The sequence below is a fragment of the Erpetoichthys calabaricus genome, chromosome 2 (assembly GCF_900747795.2).
Source record: "Erpetoichthys calabaricus chromosome 2, fErpCal1.3, whole genome shotgun sequence".
In the NCBI taxonomy this organism is placed as follows: domain Eukaryota; kingdom Metazoa; phylum Chordata; class Cladistia; order Polypteriformes; family Polypteridae; genus Erpetoichthys; species Erpetoichthys calabaricus.
Window position 1 is genome coordinate 43,198,671 of NC_041395.2, and position 18,835 is coordinate 43,217,505.

At 34.8% G+C, this 18,835-nt stretch overlaps 1 protein-coding gene across 21 annotated transcripts in view; it reads right to left on the reverse strand.

The window, feature by feature from the left end:
- LOC114669639 (E3 ubiquitin-protein ligase TRIM39-like) overlaps positions 1 to 18,835 on the reverse strand; it is a 117,008-nt gene that overhangs the window by 88,411 nt on the left and 9,762 nt on the right. For 17 of the 21 annotated variants that reach the window (XM_051922396.1, XM_051922393.1, XM_051922392.1 and 14 more), the window contains exons 2-6: positions 18,496 to 18,605; positions 9,933 to 10,002; positions 4,564 to 4,703; positions 4,369 to 4,443; positions 3,348 to 3,428 (exon numbers count right to left, since the gene is read on the reverse strand). In XM_051922396.1, coding sequence (XP_051778356.1) covers positions 3,348 to 3,428; positions 4,369 to 4,443; positions 4,564 to 4,703; positions 9,933 to 10,002; positions 18,496 to 18,605 — 476 coding nt within the window. The remainder of the gene's footprint in view (positions 1 to 3,347; positions 3,429 to 4,368; positions 4,444 to 4,563; positions 4,704 to 9,932; positions 10,003 to 18,495; positions 18,606 to 18,835) is intronic. The other 4 variants (XM_051922398.1, XM_051922397.1, XM_051922395.1 and 1 more) reach the window with 2 other exon arrangements.

The following is an 18,835-nucleotide window of genomic DNA, read 5'->3' on the forward strand; positions in this document are numbered from 1 at the left end:
TAGCTATAAGAGAAGTTTCTCCAAACTGAAATTTATAAAAAAAATTACTTAAGATCTTTAATGAGTACTTTGCTTTTAAGAAACGTTGCTATACTTTCCATAGATCACGAACTGATAAACGGAATCAACTTTAACAATGTCATCAACGATTTTGCCAACATAAAAGCAAAGAAAAGTAGTATTGTAGAATTACTGTTTGAATAGTTGTAGATTATAGATTTTTGATTGTAATTGTAATTAATAATTTCAAATGTAGTTAAAATTATTGTCATTTTAATTTTTTGTATGATATGTATTACGTTTTATTTTGTAAGGGAAGAGGTAGCAAACTCAAAGACCACCCCGGAAGACAAAAACCCTTGCTACGCCACTGATTATATATACCTATTTTATTTATTTAAAATATAGTTGTATAATGTTCTATAGTACATTTGTCATGTTCAGCTTCTGACAGAAAATAAATAATATTTAAACCAAAATTAATCTTATGATATTATCACATCTCATTCAGGAGTAAAAAGGAACCTTTAAGCTTGGCAGAAATCGTGATTTGATTTATATTGTGATATAAATTTCAATATTGACTGATATGAAAAAAAAAATATTGTGATAAAATTTTTTTCCTTATCACTCAGCCCAAACCTGAACATCACTCAAAAATTTAAAAAATAAACAATTAACATAGATACCGATTAGGCTTTGAATTAGAGTTCATGAAACAGCAGTGCTGACCAGTTCACCTATGTTATGTTCATCCCCATTTGTAAACAATAAGTGTGAAGTTTTTTGAAATAGTGGCAATTAAGAAAAAAGATGATACTCAGTCTCATTATAATGAATGCTAAAGGAAGACCCACATCAGTCACATATTCACCTATATACTTATTAAAAAGTTATGCCTTAAAGAGCAAAATGGTATGACCTAGAAAAGTTAGTCAAATGTATTTCATTCCTAAAAGAAATGAGTAAGTTCTATTATAAGTTCCTGGAAAAAATTGCTAAATGTGTGAACTGGGGAGTAGTATTATATAGTATTTAGCTAAGACAGGAGTTTTTGTTAATTGTTACCGAAATTGGAATAAAATCAGCAGCAACAACAGCCATGGATTGAGTAGCAAGGCTTTAGAGAATTCATTAATGCTTTTCAAAAGTAATTGAGCCATTAATATTCACAAAGAAAGCCATTTATTTTTAAAGAGTCCACAATCTAAGAAGGCATCATGAAAATATGATATTATTGGCAGCTTGTATGTTTCACAATCTGTTAAAAGACCACATGTACATATGGTAAGTTTTATTTCTCTTCAGCTTTTTTCAGATGTAATATTTCAGGTCTGCAAGCATGTATTTTGGAAAAAAATATATCAGATTTTGATAGCCACTCTTAAATTTGCAATCTTGCCTGTTTCAGATTTATCCAAACCATGCATAAAATGCTGTTTTTAATTTAAGTATGACAAAACTTGGCAGCTGCAGATGAGGTAGCAATGTGGGCTTGTTGTGTAATGCAACTCAAAGAAATCCAAACAACTGATGTGCCTACAAATCCTAGGGGAAGATGTTCCATCCTATTAAATACCTGAGAAAATGGTGTGATGCATCTCTGGACAATAAGACAAGCACTGAACAAATCAAGGTTCAAATTTAGCAAAATCTGAAATTGAATGGCTCATCAGACTTATCAGGGAAATGCAGGGTTTGGATTTATCAGTTTGCTCCTCTGCCAAGAATACTGTGGTTGTTGATGTTTTATGACATTCTGATCTCAGTCATAGAGAGCATGGAGAGGGCTATAAACAGGAATCTGTCACCAGACTAAGTTTTTAGTGTTTAAATTGAGTGAATCACAGTTTGTCAATTGTTTGAATTACTTCATTTGTACTAAGAGTATTCAGGTTTGTTTTACATTAGATTTTTTTCTTTAATACACAGTTAACCATATTGCATGTGTTTTTTATCTCTAAGTGTTATTTCTATTTAATTAGTTAATTAATGGATTAATTCTTAATGGGTTAGGGTAATAAATAACATCTGAGCAGGAGGATGGAAAAGGAGACCAGAAGATGAGGCTGAAGGGTTGAGAAGTATAGAGAATTTGGAGTGGTGCTAGGGTGCTTGATTTTTTATACTGTTTTAGTTTTCATCTTAATGTTTTAGCTATTAAGATTTTATACCTTTGTACATACTGAAACTAGACAATCTTGCATGACCTAAATTGAGTTTTTATTGAGAAAAGGACTTTGGTTGACAAGATGACCTACAATGGGTTGGACCCTGATTTACCAAGAATTCAAGAGGCTTGGAGATTTTCTTGCGCTATCCCTAGGTGCTAGGCGGTGGAGAGGACTGAAGTGGAACCTGGCTGGAGAAGAATTTCAGTGAAACCTGCCTGGCAGCTTCTAATTTAAGTGAAGTACATCATGAAGTAGGAACCTGAACATGGATAGTGGTGGAAGGTTCTTTGTGTATGGAGGGCTCTTTCCAGTTTTTCAAGGAGATGTTTTTTCTCTTCACAGATTGGTGAACCTGATGCCAGTGTGGAAGTAGCAGGAGTAACTGTAGCAGTTTCAGCCTCAAATCGTGTTGGACATTTTTGCCAGTCTTTATGTTTTTTTTTAATATTTTGTTTTTTTCTGAAGATTGTACATGGGAATCCATAGTGTGTGGAACCTGAAAAAGAACCTGGTTAGTAGTAAAAAAGAAAACATTTTGATGTAGTGGAGTCCTAGTGCTCATTGTATCATCACTAGGTGGTGTAGTTGGCCTAGATGACACACATGTTTTGGATCACACATCTGTGTAGATGACTACAGATCCTTCCCAGCTTTATGCAGATTGAACTTTACTGTCACTCCAACCACTTAAAGCTCTTAATTAAATCAGTTGTTGAAGAGGATAAAGTCACCAAAGCAAGGCTCTTGGAAACTCACAGACTCCTCCAAAATAAAAGTAAGGAAGACTGGAATCATTACAAGTACTGTTTGTAAATGGATTGCCATGAAAGGTGTAGAGAACGTACAAGTTAGACTAAAGCACAAAGACATGGTTACCATTTTATGTCAACTATCAAGACCTGGGCCTCACCAAGTCAAAAAGATGAAAGGGGTCCAACAAAGTGAAATAAATACATTTCTTCACTAAGACACATTCTTCAAATATTTAAGAATACAGAAAAATTATCAATAAAATGTGCAGGGAAGGTACAAAGGAAAAATGCAAACTGCACTATCTATCTATCTATCTATCTATCTATCTATCTATCTATCTATCTATCTATCTATCTATCTATCTATCTATCTATCTATCTATCTATCTATCTATCTATCTATCTATCTATCTATACATACCTTCATTAAAGCATTTCACCTTGACTGTAAAGCTTTCAGGGGGTTGCTGCTGAGTTTGGAAATTCTTTCTGTAGCCCATACCTAGATAGAAATAATTAAAAGTGCCTTTAGCTAATCTGAAATGAAAAAGGACGCTTGTTACTTTGAAGTCGATTGTGTAGCTCAGACTTGCTTTATGTTCCTAGGTGAAGACCTAAGTTTTGTTTCAAGGACATGTTTGAGTTTTTGAAACCAAATTTTGTATTTGAAATCTGCTTTTGAATTTCAAGGATCCAAGGTTCACAACAACTTGGAAGAATTTTAATTGTACACAAGGGAAGAATTTACAGGCTACAAAAGTCACTTATCTGTTTCCCATTTTTTTACCTTCTTTCAAGTATCCTGACTCCACTCATTCCAGTTCATCAGTAAAAAAATATAAGCAAAGGCAATATATTGGGTAGTGACAACATTTTTTCATAGCATTACATAGAGTATCAAAAACAATTATTTACAAAATTCCAAACATTAAACCACATAAAGGAGAATATGATTGATGTTGCCAACTACATTCAGGCCCAAGCAGGTATTTACAAAATATAAAAATTATAAAATTCAAATGAGTAGTGAAAAGTCCAGTACAGGGATCTGGTTTTTCAGCCCCCGCCCTCACAGCCAAAAAATGGTCTAATGGCCTTCTCAGTACTCAGATTTTCTCCAGTTCTTATTTAAGGGGTCAGACTCAATTTTCCTGTTTTACATTTGGGGCACACATGGCAGAGTCTACCTCACCTTAACATCCTGAACCCCATAGAAGTGTTCTCTCGCTGACAGTGTAGATCTCTCTGCACAGACTTATTTTCCCTGCACTCTGCTAACTCAGCCACATGCACAGCTCTCTTATAAGAAGGAATACCCTTGATAGTACAAAGAACTAATTTTTACAACAGGTAAAAAGGAGATCCACTGCAAAACAAATCAAATTACACACAAAACAAAAAAAGTTCTTTTATGGATCAGTAGGATCAATGATTTAACTCACCAGATAATCTTAATGCTGGAAAATACATCCACCATGTGGGCAATGAAACAGGCACACTTTTTGATTGTGATTCCACTGTAAACAAATTTAATGGTAAAATAAACAGATATAGAATAAATCTCCAAAAAAGGAACAGGATATGTAGGACAGAAATTAGAGTGAAGTCCACTAATATACTACATTTAAAATATTTACCTTTATTTTTGTAATCTGGCGGGAATATACCAAGACACTGATAAATCTTGTAACAGAACATATAAGAGCAGAACCAAATGTAGATATCCATGTCCAAGAAATAAGGAAGAATGCACAGCCTACAAGGTAATGTGCAAAACCTACAAGGTAATATTAAAAAAGAAGATTTACATATTTAATAGATAGATAGATAGATAGATAGATAGATAGATAGATAGATAGATAGATAGATAGATAGATAGATAGATAGATAGATAGATAGATAGATAGATAGATAGATAGATAGATAGATAGATACTTTATTAATCCCAAGGGGAAATTCACACTAAATTGTCAGTTAGTTCTACATCATAAAACAACCATGTTATTTTAACAAACGAAAGGAACAGAACATGTTGTACATAGTGTCAAAAGGCAGCATGCCTCATTCATAAGGATTGTGCACGTCAACAATAAAAAATAAAATTCTAAATAGGTAGAACACATCATGTATGTAACCCCTGCCCCCATTTTGATAAACAGTGAGCAGGGCTTCAAGTTCATTAATAATGGTGTCTAAACATCCAACATTCACACAGATTGTATCTTTACTATTCACTTTCCTATCCTTACATACTTTATGGTATTTGATCTCTTGTTCCCCAACATATAATAGCGATGTACCCAAAGTTTAAGGAAAAAAATGTTTATCTTTACTTAAATAATCAAAATAACTGCAATAAATATCCAAATACAAGACTAAAATTATACACATAATTTAGTAAAAATCATAATATACAAAACATTTACTGTTATAAACAATGTCTCCCTCAAATACCACCAGTAAACACAACCAAAGTAATTTAAAGTTGAGTACTGCAATATATGAAATAAACACAGGCAAATCAGTGAAAACATTCAAAGAAGTTGAAGGCAAAGGTCTACTGCGAATGATTACTGGTTGCAAAAGACTTGCATGAAACCTTTTGATCATTTACAGACTTCAGAATATTGTATCAGCAGAATAAAGAAGGAAAGAAGAACAGTATGTTATGTCAGTATGACCTGACTATTCATTATTTGAATGAGTAACTTCAGCGCCCACTATAGGAAGAGCCAATAAAAACAAGGAAGCTGTCACAGTTACACAAACAGGACTCTAGTCTGATAAAAGCAATGCAGTGCATAAGTAGTCCTTATAAGGATAGCAAGCTACCTGAAACAGCAGTAAAATAAGCAAAAAGTATTCAGATAGTCTGCAATGTCCAGAAATTAGTGAAATATGACCTCATTAAAATTCAGAAGAGAGGATAACTAATGCTAAAATTAATGATAGCAAGGAACAATATGCAGTTAGCCCGGATGAGTGTCCAAAAGAAGGGATTAAGAGTGATGTATCCCTCTAAAACATTTACCTAAAGAAAAGGAAATAGAATAACACAGCTTCAGACAGTTTAACAGAAGAAACGTTATCAAACTGACAAAAATACTTTTGAAACTAACTCTTGTGAAGGGTGCCACATGAGGACAAGCGACCTGGCTGGAGCTGTACTGAGCACCTTAACGGGGGCCGGGATGCCCACATCATGGAAGGACAGAGGTAGACAGTTTGCGCAGGGCATTTTCTCCCCCAGAATCCTAAATAGCAGCTTCCCTGGATTGTGCATCACCATGGATTCCCACATGGCATCTTGGGAATTGGAGTTTGTCATTTCAGCCCTGTTGGGTGCAAACAGGGGGCACTGAGGGGACTGGCAAGTCCTGCTGTGTCAGGGCTCCAACCACCTGAAAGTGCTTCAAAGCCACAGTATAGGGACACTAGAAGTGGTTCTGGGTGTTACATAAAAAGAAAAGCACCTCTCGATTGGACAGCCAAAGTCGGGGGTGTTGAGGACAAAGCTTGTAATAGGAGCAAAGGAGATGGAGACAGACAGCTGAAGAAACAGAGCATTTCTGACTGTTGTGGTGGTGGTGGTGTGGGAAACTATTCCTTGTAAGAGTTTCACTCCAAAATAAAACCCTTTGTAAATAGTAAACCTATGTCTGAGACGGTGTGTTGGGAGTTTGGGAAGTTGCAGCGCCCCCTGCTGACCATACTCTTATAATTATGTCAATAAAAAAATTAGTTGAACTGATTGAAGAAAAGAACTCAAACATGTGAACTGAGTTTTTCACTGATCTGTAAATAGGGATTAAGATCATTCTACTGAAATAATATACAAAAGAAAACTTTGCAAATCTAGTAAATCTCTGAACCTACTTGATTGAGTTTCGTCTTAACCAATTACTAGTAAACTCAGTTTTGGTACAATTATTAGGTATTCTTTTAATTTAATTAAAATGTAACCTGTTAAAATTATTTTGGCAAAATTGTTAAAAAAAATCTTATATGTATATATACTTTTACAAAGTCAAGTATGTCATCAGTAGTAATCAAACTAAATAATAACAAAAAGACACACTCCAGGTAAAAAGTTAATCTTTTAAATGAAGGTGCCTGTAAGAGCCAAAGTAATACAAAAAATGACAACAGTATTTGAATTAAGGTATATTTTTACAGAAGAAGCATAGTAAATCTTAAATGAAAGGAAAAAGAATTTTGTATATAAGTTTAATATTTATAAAGGACTAGCCATCCCCCGTGGCTCCACCCACATAGTAGTGAAACAGGACCAACTTTAAAAATGAATAAACAAACAGGAAATGCTAGCTAAATGGAGGCAAGGTACACTCCAAAATGTGGTCAGAGGTAGACCGATTTGAACAGTGGCTGGCACATTGAGTGAGGAGGGCCCTGCCCAACTCCCCACTCCTGACGTTTCGTCTCCCCCTCCCCTCAGTCCGCAGCTTCTGTTTCGGATTAGCACAAATAAATCTCTCCTGCAAGCAAACTATGATACTTAGTGCGATGAGAGAAGTTGCAAAATCAACTGGAATGTTAAAGCATATTATAGATAAAAACCCAATCTAAATCCATTAAGTAGTTCTCTTGTTCGGTTGCTAAGCAGAGGTAAGGTACGCTACGAGGCTGAAGTCTGAGTGAGGAGGGTCACATCCCCCTTCCCCTTCCCCACAGCATGCTACATCTCTCTCTGATTCGCACAAATAAATTGGTACCGCAAGTGAACAATGATACTTGGCGCGATGACAGAAGTCGCAAAATCATCCAGAATGTTCAAACAAATTACAGAAAAATACCTGATCTAAATCCGTTAAGTAGTTCTCTTCTGAAAAACTTACAGACATATAGACAGACGTTGGATTTTATATACAGTGACGTGTGGTGAGGTTCATCTCTGGTGAGGCACTGACTCCTTCAAAGTCAGATTTACAAATATATGAACCCAAAACAGTAGCTTATTCACTATTCAGGTGGCAGCATGCACATTGACTACTGGTTATGTTTCATATCTCATCAGCATTCTTTACACACACATGTAAGGTACATATTTGGCTGAGAAAGAATGTTACATTTATAGTGGCAAGAGAGAGCAGAGAGAGCGCATTTACTCTGCACCCTCCATGTTTTCTAAATTAGTCGTTGCAATTCCACAATTCATAATTCAATACCAATAAAAGTATAAAGTGGTTCGATTCCCGGTTCCTCCCTGTGTGGATAGCGCTTTGAATACTGAGAACACCACTATATCAATGTAACAAAGTATTATTATTCTTATGTGTCCAGCGCTCTCCTGGTAGGGTAAGGAAGCCGGTGGATCATGATGATCTCTTACAATCTTAGGCATCCTTCCAACACCTACCCCCTGCGTAGCTAGTTATTTTCAGGGTTCCAGATTCCTGCTAATCCTGTCCACCTTGCGTAGTACTCAAGGTCGTACTTCAGTCCATGGACCTTCGCCACTGATAGCATAGCCCTAAAGGGTCATCCCCTACTTAGCTGTTCTCAGTTCCACACTATGAGGTACAGGTAGGTTTTTAGGAAGGGCATCACAATCTTACTCTGCAGTAAATATCTCAAGGAAAAAGAAGAACTCAAATAAAGATAAATGCCAAAGTCAAACCAGTTTAGGAAAATTTTGCTCCAAGTTTTTTTTCTTTTTATTTTATATTAGCTTTACTATGTGCTGCACTTTATTTTTCTTTTACATTTCTATCACTAGATTTTCCTCTTTCCTTACGTTACTTTTACTTTTTTTTGCAATTCTTTCACCCTTTTAAACAATACTTGTTCACCCAAGTGGTAGTTATCTTTGTGTATTACCTTTCAAAATCCTAGATTTTCCTTGTTTTTCACAAGTAAGAAATCTACTCTTACTTTCACAAATATATGACAAAAACTGGTTTCTCCATCTGCTTATGTGCAAAATGGTGCATGCAAAAAGGCAAAAATTAGCATTTGAAATGAACCATAAACAACAAAGCATACTTAAGAGCAGCAAAATACTGACACAAGTAGGAAATAATCTACGCAATGTCTAAAACCAATGGCATGCACAACCTGAATTATTTGATCTAGCTGCTGTCTCCTGGAACAACACAAGAAATCACAACTTCAGGATCAACTGTGTAGTGAGCTATTGACTATTATTGTACCGACAGCATTTTATGAGAACAGACCAGAAGATGAGACATAGCCAAGTTCATGCAAAAGATCCTAACCAGGAAGACAAACCTAAAAGCAGCCAAACTCAAAATGAAACCCAAAATCTTAAGTTCTTAAACTTGAGAGAGAATAATTACAATAACACCTAAGTCTTTAAGGATTTATCCATAATCTCAGATAGAGAGAAAATCATTGCATTGATAATGTCAGATTCACATATGACTGAGCATAGTTACAATTGTAATTACAATATAACAATGAGTATAAAATCAGTGTGGCAGCAGAGAAAAGCAAAAAAAAAAATGTTTAGAAATAATTTTTTTACGCAAAAATAACAGTAAAAATTGTTTCAATTGACCGGAAACCCTTAAAAGTAAAGAAACTTTTCAAAAAGGAACATAAAATACCATGAAACAAAATTCAATCAAAACTACATTATAATAATTATAAGTTCTGATTTTACAGTTCAGCTTTTACCTGGCCATACATGATCCATTCTGGAGCTGATCACTACATCTCCAAAGCAGAATCAGTTGTTTCACATCAGGAAATGTTTTCTTTTTGGATGCTACTTTTGTACAGGTAACTCAGTAATATCCAAGGTATAGCATGAACATACAAAAAAAATATGCTTCAGAAATTTTAAAAGGTGCTCTATTTATTATCTGATGTTTTTAGAGGAGCATGATATTGTTAAAACAGTGAACCAACTATATATTTCCGAAATAAACTAATCTCAGTGCTAATGACTATGTATATGAAGCAAAACTCCAAATTGTATTAGGATTCAGTCCTGGGCACATTTCGCAACTGTTTGTTCACATACCTTAATTCCATTCTATAACTGAAAATTCCTTCCAAGAATTTTTTTCTTATAGTCTGCAGACACCTTTTGCCTAGAAGGAAAAAATACAACACATATGTCACTAGCTTCTGTTGATATCCTGATATTCACTAATGGTATGTAACTAAAAAGATTTGTCAGAGCAATAAAAAATATGATTCATAGAGTATATCAGAGATAAAAATACTGATCCATCTTTTCCTTTTTATGGAAAGACAGGAAAATTACACACAGGCACACATTGACATTCATGCAAGACCAATTCAAAAGAAAATACCTATAAACACAAGGCAAATGTGCTGACTCTGTACTCAGAACTGAATGTAGATTCCTGGAAGTATGAGTCAAAGTGCTTAGCACTACATCATTGTATTTCCCTCACATCAACAATCATAAGAATTTTAATTTAAAATTTAAAAAACTAATTATTATAATTAAAGGAATCTTTTCATTTTTGACAGTGATATAATACTCCATTGTATCAGTTATAACAAAAATTGTAATACATGAATAGTAGTTGCTCTATACAGGAATCAGTGGGGGTCAATTACAGCATTTGACTACAGTTTCCTTCTTGGTGAAAAGCTTATTGCTTCTGAGTGACCCTCTTTCTAGGCTTTAAAGTCTATACTCTGCTATTTCTAAAAACCTGCAGTTCAGTCTTAGATTTGAAATGTTCTGCTTCTGCAAGATTAATACAAACTAACAATGCTGTTCAAAATTAAACTTAAAGATAACTGAAATTTTGTGCTCTAAACAAAACATGGTTAAACTTAGCACATCACTAACTAAAATCTGCTTAGAAGTGGTTTTGTTTTTAGTATTGTTTCTTGCATAGATGGTCTACCCTTTATCTCACTTTAGCTGGAAGAATTAACACTGTCAAGTTGAATATCTTTCCTCAGCTTCTTTTTCTATTTCAAAGCATTCCAATATACATCAATAAATATTTTTTAAGAAGTTATATTCAATCATAACCTCATTTATTTGGAATTCAAAACATCCACACATCAAAAGGGCGACCCTACAATACCTAAGGCAGAAGGTGGCATGGCTCTACCTAACTTTCAATTTTATTACTGTGCAGCAAACATACAAGCTATGAAAACCTGGTGTAACAGATAGAGTATTTGTCCACCTCTTGAACCCTCAGGTACCACTCCAAACACGAAGTAAAAGCACAAGACTCTTTATTTTTCTTCTAGTACCGTGCACAAAGCACCCTTTCCACCACACTACTCATATAACAATTCTCTCACAATAAACAATACAATCCTCCACTCCCAGACACTTCGCCCTCCTACCTCCCAGCTCAGCTCAGTGTCTGGGCTTTCCCATAGTCCTTTTATATCCGCTGACCCGGAAATGGTTCCTGGCAAAACCCAGAAGTCCATTTCCTTCCGGGTCAGGGTAAACAGTCCTTTTCTTCATCCCGGGAGCACGTCGTTCCTTCCGGTCACGTGATGACGCACTCCTGAGTTAATAGGGCACACAAGGGCCCACTAGCCCCACTACAGCAACTCCTGGTGGCCCCCAAGGTATCCAGCAGGGCTGTGTATATAAACTACAAAGTCCATGAGGCCCTGCTGGAACTCGGGGCACCATCATGCTGTCCAGAGGGCTCCTCCTAGCGGCCTGGGGGTGGCGACCGGAGTCTGTAGCCGGTCGTCCATCACACTGGACATTGACACAAATAGATGAACAGACACAGCCTTGGTCAACAATAGAAATAAAAACAGCAGTACTTCTTTATATTCCTAGCTTTGTACTCCAGTATCGCCAATATACTGACAACCCAATTGTGCTTCATTCACTCAGACTATGGAACCAATGTAGGAAGTATTTTAAGATAGAGAAGCTTTTATCTGTCGCACCTCTGCACAATAACCACCTTTTCCACCCTCTCAGACAAACACAGCTATTAATTTCTGGAAAACATACAGGATTAAATCACTTAGAGATTTGTACTTTCAGTAGATAACGTCTTAATAATAATTCTTTGCATTTATATCGCGCTTTTCTCACTACTCAAAGCGCTCAGCAATTGCAGGTTAAGGGCCTTGCTCAAGGGCCCAACAGAGCAGAGTCCCTTTAGGCATTTTACGGGATTTGAACCGGCAACCTTCCGAATGCCAGTGCAGATCTCTAGCCTTCACATCCTACAAACAACTACACTCCAAATTTAACTTTCCATCAACTCAATTCTTTCACTACTTCCAAATTAGGACAAGGAGAAATAAACTGTAATTGCCTTTACTTAACTATTGGCACATAGACTTATCTTGCTCAAGTGGAAGAATCCTAACTCACCTCTTTTAATTCAGAGGGTAACTAATGTTATATACTGTTTGAAATTGAAAAAAATCAAATTCTCACTCAAAAGATCTGTGCATAACTTTTTTAAAACCTGGCAGGATGTCATCGATAACATTTTAGAATAAGCATTTAAATTGGGGAAAAGGATTTTCTTCCCTTTTTATTTTTTTTTTCCTAAAAAAAAGCTTTACTCTGTCTGCCGGCCTAGCTGTCTTTCTCATAGGTGGGGGGTGATTTGACTTGAACTTAGTTTTGTCAAGTTTGAATCTCTTGTATAGAATCTTAATTGCTTTGAATAAATTCAATAAAATGTTATATATATATATAGGTAAAATTCTGTTACAACAAATATCTTTACAACAAAATTTTCATTACAACAAACTATATTTATGGTCTATAAAAATCGCATTACTACGAAATGCATTCAGCAGATACTTTCATTACAATGAAGTGCCCAAAAGACCTTGAAATGCCTGAATGAATCATCCACAGAGCAGTTAGTTCTGTGGTTGCAACTCAGTTGTGCACAATGATCCCCAAACAGAAACACTGTAATTTTTTTTCTTTCTTCGAACTTTCCTCGTACTGTTTTTTTTACTGTTTTTTCTTTTCTGTGGTTTTCAGTGATACCTTTTGCTTATTGCTCGTCAACATTTGAAAAACATTTATTGGAATTTAACTCATTGTCATCCTCCTACAGAAATGGCAGACATGTGAAAATGACAACAGTTCACATTAGAAAAAAAACTTGAAATGTTTTGCTGCTTTCAATTCTGGCAAAAAGGAAAAAGATGTTGCCAGTGAATTCGGAATTTCGCCATCGACACTGTCAACTTTCTTGAAAGACCGAGCAAAAAAAGAAGAAAAGTTTTGGGTTACAAACGTATGTGAACTGCTGCATTTGAAGACATTGAAAAAGCAGTTTTTATGTGGTTCAGTGATGCTCATTCAAGAAACATTCCTATTAGTACGCCACTCATTCAAGAAAAAGCAAAGTCACTATTGTGAAGTTTCTAAACTCTCTTGGAGAGTGTCCGGGTCATATTCCACTATATATATATATATATATATATATATATATATATATATATATATATATATATATATATATATATAAATATATATATATATATATATATATATATATATATATATATATATATATACCGTATTTTTTGCACCATAAGATGCACCTGACCATTAGACACACCTAGGTTTAGAGGAGGAAAACAAGAAAAAAAACATTCTGAACCAAATGGTGCACTAATATGTTTAATAAAATATATCAGAATAATATTTCAACCATGTAAATTCAACAGCGGTATTAAGAAACATCATCACTGTCATTAACAAATAAGGAGAGACTTTAAGGTTCAAGCACTCTTCTAGTTTTATGGAAACCCCAAGAACTCCTCATCACTAGTGTCAGAATTTATTAAGCTCAGTTCCTCACAATCACTTTGCAGCACCACATACCTATCATCACGCGACATAACCTGTCCAAAGCCACCCGGGGACAAATCACGTTTGGACCAATGCTCCCTGAAGTTATATCGCCAGTCTAGTCCCATCTATATTTGTAATGCCACAAAGCCCTTCATCTCGTGTTTTGTTGTGGGTTTCCAGTTTGAAAAATAAGAATGCGGTGCAAGCACAGCCCTCGATTCAAAAAATTGCTCTGCATACCTGTTTGTCTCGTCTGACAGTAGCTGAAAGGCAGCTTCAGGAAAGAACAGCCTGAAGTAGTCCAGCGGCTGGTAATCTATCGAGTCCAGAGTCCAACTCAGTGATAATACTGAGTATTTTGTTTTCTGCACTCACTTCACTCCCTCATGAGATGTAGATGCTATCTTGCCTTTGTTTATATTTGTTTAGATTTTGCAACTCACGCACACGCAAGGATTAGATGCCGAGTCAATGAGTCTAACATTCCTCCAAGCACAGAGGGTATGCCTGTAACGTAACAGTGAGTTTTGTCGCCCTCTACCCCTGGATGTCGACTTTTGTCAGGTAATACACATCATGGTCTGTGATGCAATATTCGCTCCATAAGACGCACAGACATTTCCAACCTTCTTTTGGGGAAAAAAAGTGCGTCTTATGGTGCGAAAAATACGGTATATATATATATATATATATATATATATATATATATATATATATGTGTATATATATATATATATATATATATATATATATATATATATATATATATATATATATATATATATATATATATATTTGTCACACACGTGCGCTTAGGAGGCAATCAAAAGGCCCAGAGGTGAGTGAATGGTTATCAGATGGGGGGGTGTATGATGGTATTAATGCCTCTCTTTCTGACCTTACAGAAATAAAGAAGAAAAATAATGAACTACCTGCGATAAGTTTCCTTACAGACAAAGAAAGCGAACGTATTTCAACATCCATAACACTTCCGGCTCCTGCTTACCACGTCACTTCCGGTCCCCCAGTGATGACATCACGACCGGCCATCATTGATGACATCACTTCCTGTTTTAATCATTTCCTGTAGCCATTTTGTTGTATTGTGTTATATAAAGGATGACAGAAACAAGAACATCGAATGTCTGATAAATTGCATAATCTATCATCTTGACCAGCAAAATTATTACAAGGAGCTAATCCCCAAACCTTTATGCTTTGTTTGGTGAGCTTATTTCATCACTATATATATATATATATATATATATATATATATAAATATATAAATATATATATATATATATATATATATATATATATATATATATATATATATATAGTTTTCTACTTTGTAATTCATATTCTGTCATTATGTTTTTTTGCTCTTTGAGATTGGAAGTGAGAAAGATATGTTTATGAGTTATGCTTGATTTATCACACACTCTTTTCCAAGAGAGGACTAATATTACAGTCACATGGTTATTTACATAAGATACAGCTTTTAAGTGAATAAATTATGTAAATAAAACTGTACTGTAGAGCTTATATCAGGCAATTCAATGCTTCCACTCGATGCATTTGCTAGGTTTATTTTTATTTATTTATTTACTGTACTGTATTATCTCTTCTGTTAGTCTGTATAATTGTTTTTATATTTCTGCTGCTGTATGCATCTTAATTCCCCACAGGATGATTAAAGTCTATCTAATCTAATTTAATTTAATCTAATCTAATTTAATTATAAGGAGAAGACAGCATTATTTTTAATTGTAAATATTTGAACAGAGGTTTAACAGACAGATGTTTTTGGACATAAGGTTTGGTCATCAAGCATATGACAATGACTCTCAGAAATGTCTAAATGTTTTGCAAGAAGAATAGGAAATTGAGATGTATGCAAATGAACAGAATGAAACTGGTATATGTGCAAATATAAGAACAAACACTAAAAAGTGTTATAACTATTAGAATGTATACATTCAAACTCAGATAAACTAACCAGTGTGTGTATGCTTGTAAAAACATATGAAATAAGTGATTGGGACCTTTTAGTAGGCACGGTGGCGCAGTTGGGAGACCAGGGGACCTGGGTTCGCTTCCCGGGTCCTCCCTGCATGGAGTTTGCATGTTCTCCCCATGTCTGCATGGGTTTCCTCCGGGCACTCCGGTTTCCTCCCACAGTCCAAAGACATGCAGGTTAGGTGGATTGGCGATTCTAAATTGTCCCTAGTGTGTGCTTGGTGTGTGCATGTACTGCGGTGGGTTGGCACCCTGCCCGGGGTTCGTTTCCTGCCTTGTGCCCTGTGTTGGCTGGGATTGGCTCCAGCAGACCCCCATGACCCTGTGTTCGGATTCAGCGGGTTGGATAATGGATGGATGGATGGACCTTTTAGTAAACATGTTGTAGTATTTAACTAAATGTACCTTCAAAGTTAAGTGACAGTATCATTAGAAATTTTCAGTTGTCCAATTTCAGCTAATGCAACTATTGATAATTCTTGTACAGTCAATCACCAAGGCACTCTATAAATAAGAGGATTTGGAAGCACTTTTTCAGCATCATTGTCTGCCTTGCCATCTGCAAGGGCATCCCAACACCAACAAGCCTAAGAGAATAAGAGGTGCAATGTAGATACAGTAAAGGTGTTTGATAACAGCAAGAGGAAAACACTACCACTGATGTTTTTAGATCATACAAGCTGATATAATTTTGTCTATAATAGTAGATCCGGTTACTAAAGGCAACAGTCATTGCTAATAAAGATAAGTTGTGTCCCTTTCTTAATAGGTGCTATGAACTGACTGTATAATAATTTGTTAAATATGGGACATATTTAGAGTTATTATAGAGTTATTGTGCAACCTAAGCTACATCAGAGTGTTTTCAGAGTATCATACTGGGCACCCTTGTGTTGCAAGAATGAAGACAATTGTATGTGGGCCTCAAATCTATAACAACATTGATAAACAAATAAAAGGTTATCAGTCCTGTCAACACAGCCAGAAAATACAGAGCCAGTCGCCACTTTACCCATGGGTCTGACCAATTAAATCATGTTAATGCATATATGTAGATTTTGGGGGTCAATCAAGGAACAAATGTTTATGGCCTCGGTATATGGTGTTTTAAAATGACCAGAAGTGCACATAATGACTCCACAATCACAGACAAGGTTAGTCAAGTGATGAAAAAGTGCTGAAACCCTTGTTAGTGTTAGTGAACTACACTTCACAGAAGTGTTTAACACATTTCTCAAACTAAGTATTTAGCTCCAGCTTAACCACAACATCATCTGCAAAACTGTCACCACTGCACCGATTCATGTGTCAATATAGCAATAACCTTCTACGAAATAATTATTGGTATATGTTGCTATTACACAGCTAAATTAAATTGAATTCACTCAAAATGAGCAGTTTTCAAAATTTGACCTATCCCATTTCAACTAGATAGATAGATAGATAGATAGATAGATAGATAGATAGATAGATAGATAGATAGATAGATAGATAGATAGATAGATAGATAGATAGATAGATAGATAGATAGATACTTTATTAATCCCAATGGGAAATTCACACAACTACAAATGACTTCTTTGTGTGTTATACTTAAAAGTACAATTTATGTATATTAATGAATTTCATTCCTTTAAATACCAGCACCACTCACAAATATGTTTATGTTACCATCAAAAAAAAAGAATATTTGCTGTTGCTCAGCTACTTTTAGTTGATTTAACTACAATGAGTATGCGCACAGTTTTCCAATACAACAGACGTAATTTTTTTTTACATTTTCTGCTTGGGAAAAGGGGGCTTAGATAGATGACTATTTTTAAGATATAATGTAGAATGTTTGTACAGTTTCAGTTATTTTCCTTGGTAAAAAATGCTTTATTAGCATAACTTTAGTTAATTTGCACTAAGGGACCACCTTTTTGTAAACATACTGCAGATTTTGGTGATTTTCAGCCATTTTTACAGTAACAGGGAAAGATAAAAATCATACACAACAGTACTTTAGGTGCTAAATATTTGTATTAAAATGTTTTTTGGAAGTTTAAAATTCTGTAAAAGCTATTGCACATACTACATCAAAAGAACATTTTTTCCTATCTGTACGATAAAGGGCATGTGTGTAATATATTAAGGACATTATCTGGTGTAACTGGTTATTTGGCAGTCTACTTTAATAATTATATGAATGGGCATTTTGGTTATCTATAGATCAGATAATTTGACAGTTTTAAGTAATAAATAGAAATATAGTTTCAAAAAACAAAAGTTTGTGATTTGGACTTACATAATTCATATAAAATTACTATGCAATGTGAGTGTATGCAACCAACAAATCTGAATTTTGTTCAGTTATTATGGTTTAAAAAAAAAAGTAAAGTCAAAGCAACTAATTTGGTTAGTGTCAGATCAAACACAGTCATCTGAGTTTAAATTACTCATATTACTTACATGTACGTTTTACACAAAATTGAATCAGGTTCTCACAACAAATCATTTTGCTGAGTGTACTCTTACTTGTGAACCAGACTATGATGTATTTGATTTCCACTTGATTAAGCTGCTGACCCCTAAAATGCAGAAAACAAGCTACTTTTTTTTTCTGAGAGAATACTATGTCCTCAGATTTAAAAGTAGTAAATTTGATCCAAATCTTATCATTAAATTACAAATCCAATGTTAGGACAAATGAGTGTTTTGGAAAGCAGCATACTGTTTAGAAGAGGAAATGAGAATGAAAAATAATTTATAACAAAAGTTTTACCTTCATTTTTGTTCGCTGAAAAACCAACTGATGGATATTTGTAACAAAAGATCTTGAAACACAGCATGCTAATTGAGAAGAAATGACTGGGATAGTGGTTTTTGTGGTAGCTGGAAAGAAAAAAATTAAATCTCATTAATTGAAATTAATAACTTTGCCCTAGTTAAATGGCTTCTATTACTCAATCTGTAAAATAATTCTGTTATTTTCCTGGAATCATCCAATGGAAGCAACAAATCATAGTCTATTTTAAGAACAGTGTGTTTTTTTTGTACTTACCTTTTTTTTTTCTTTTTAAAAATGAAGAAAGTTGGAGCTCTAAAAAAATTCTTATTGAACT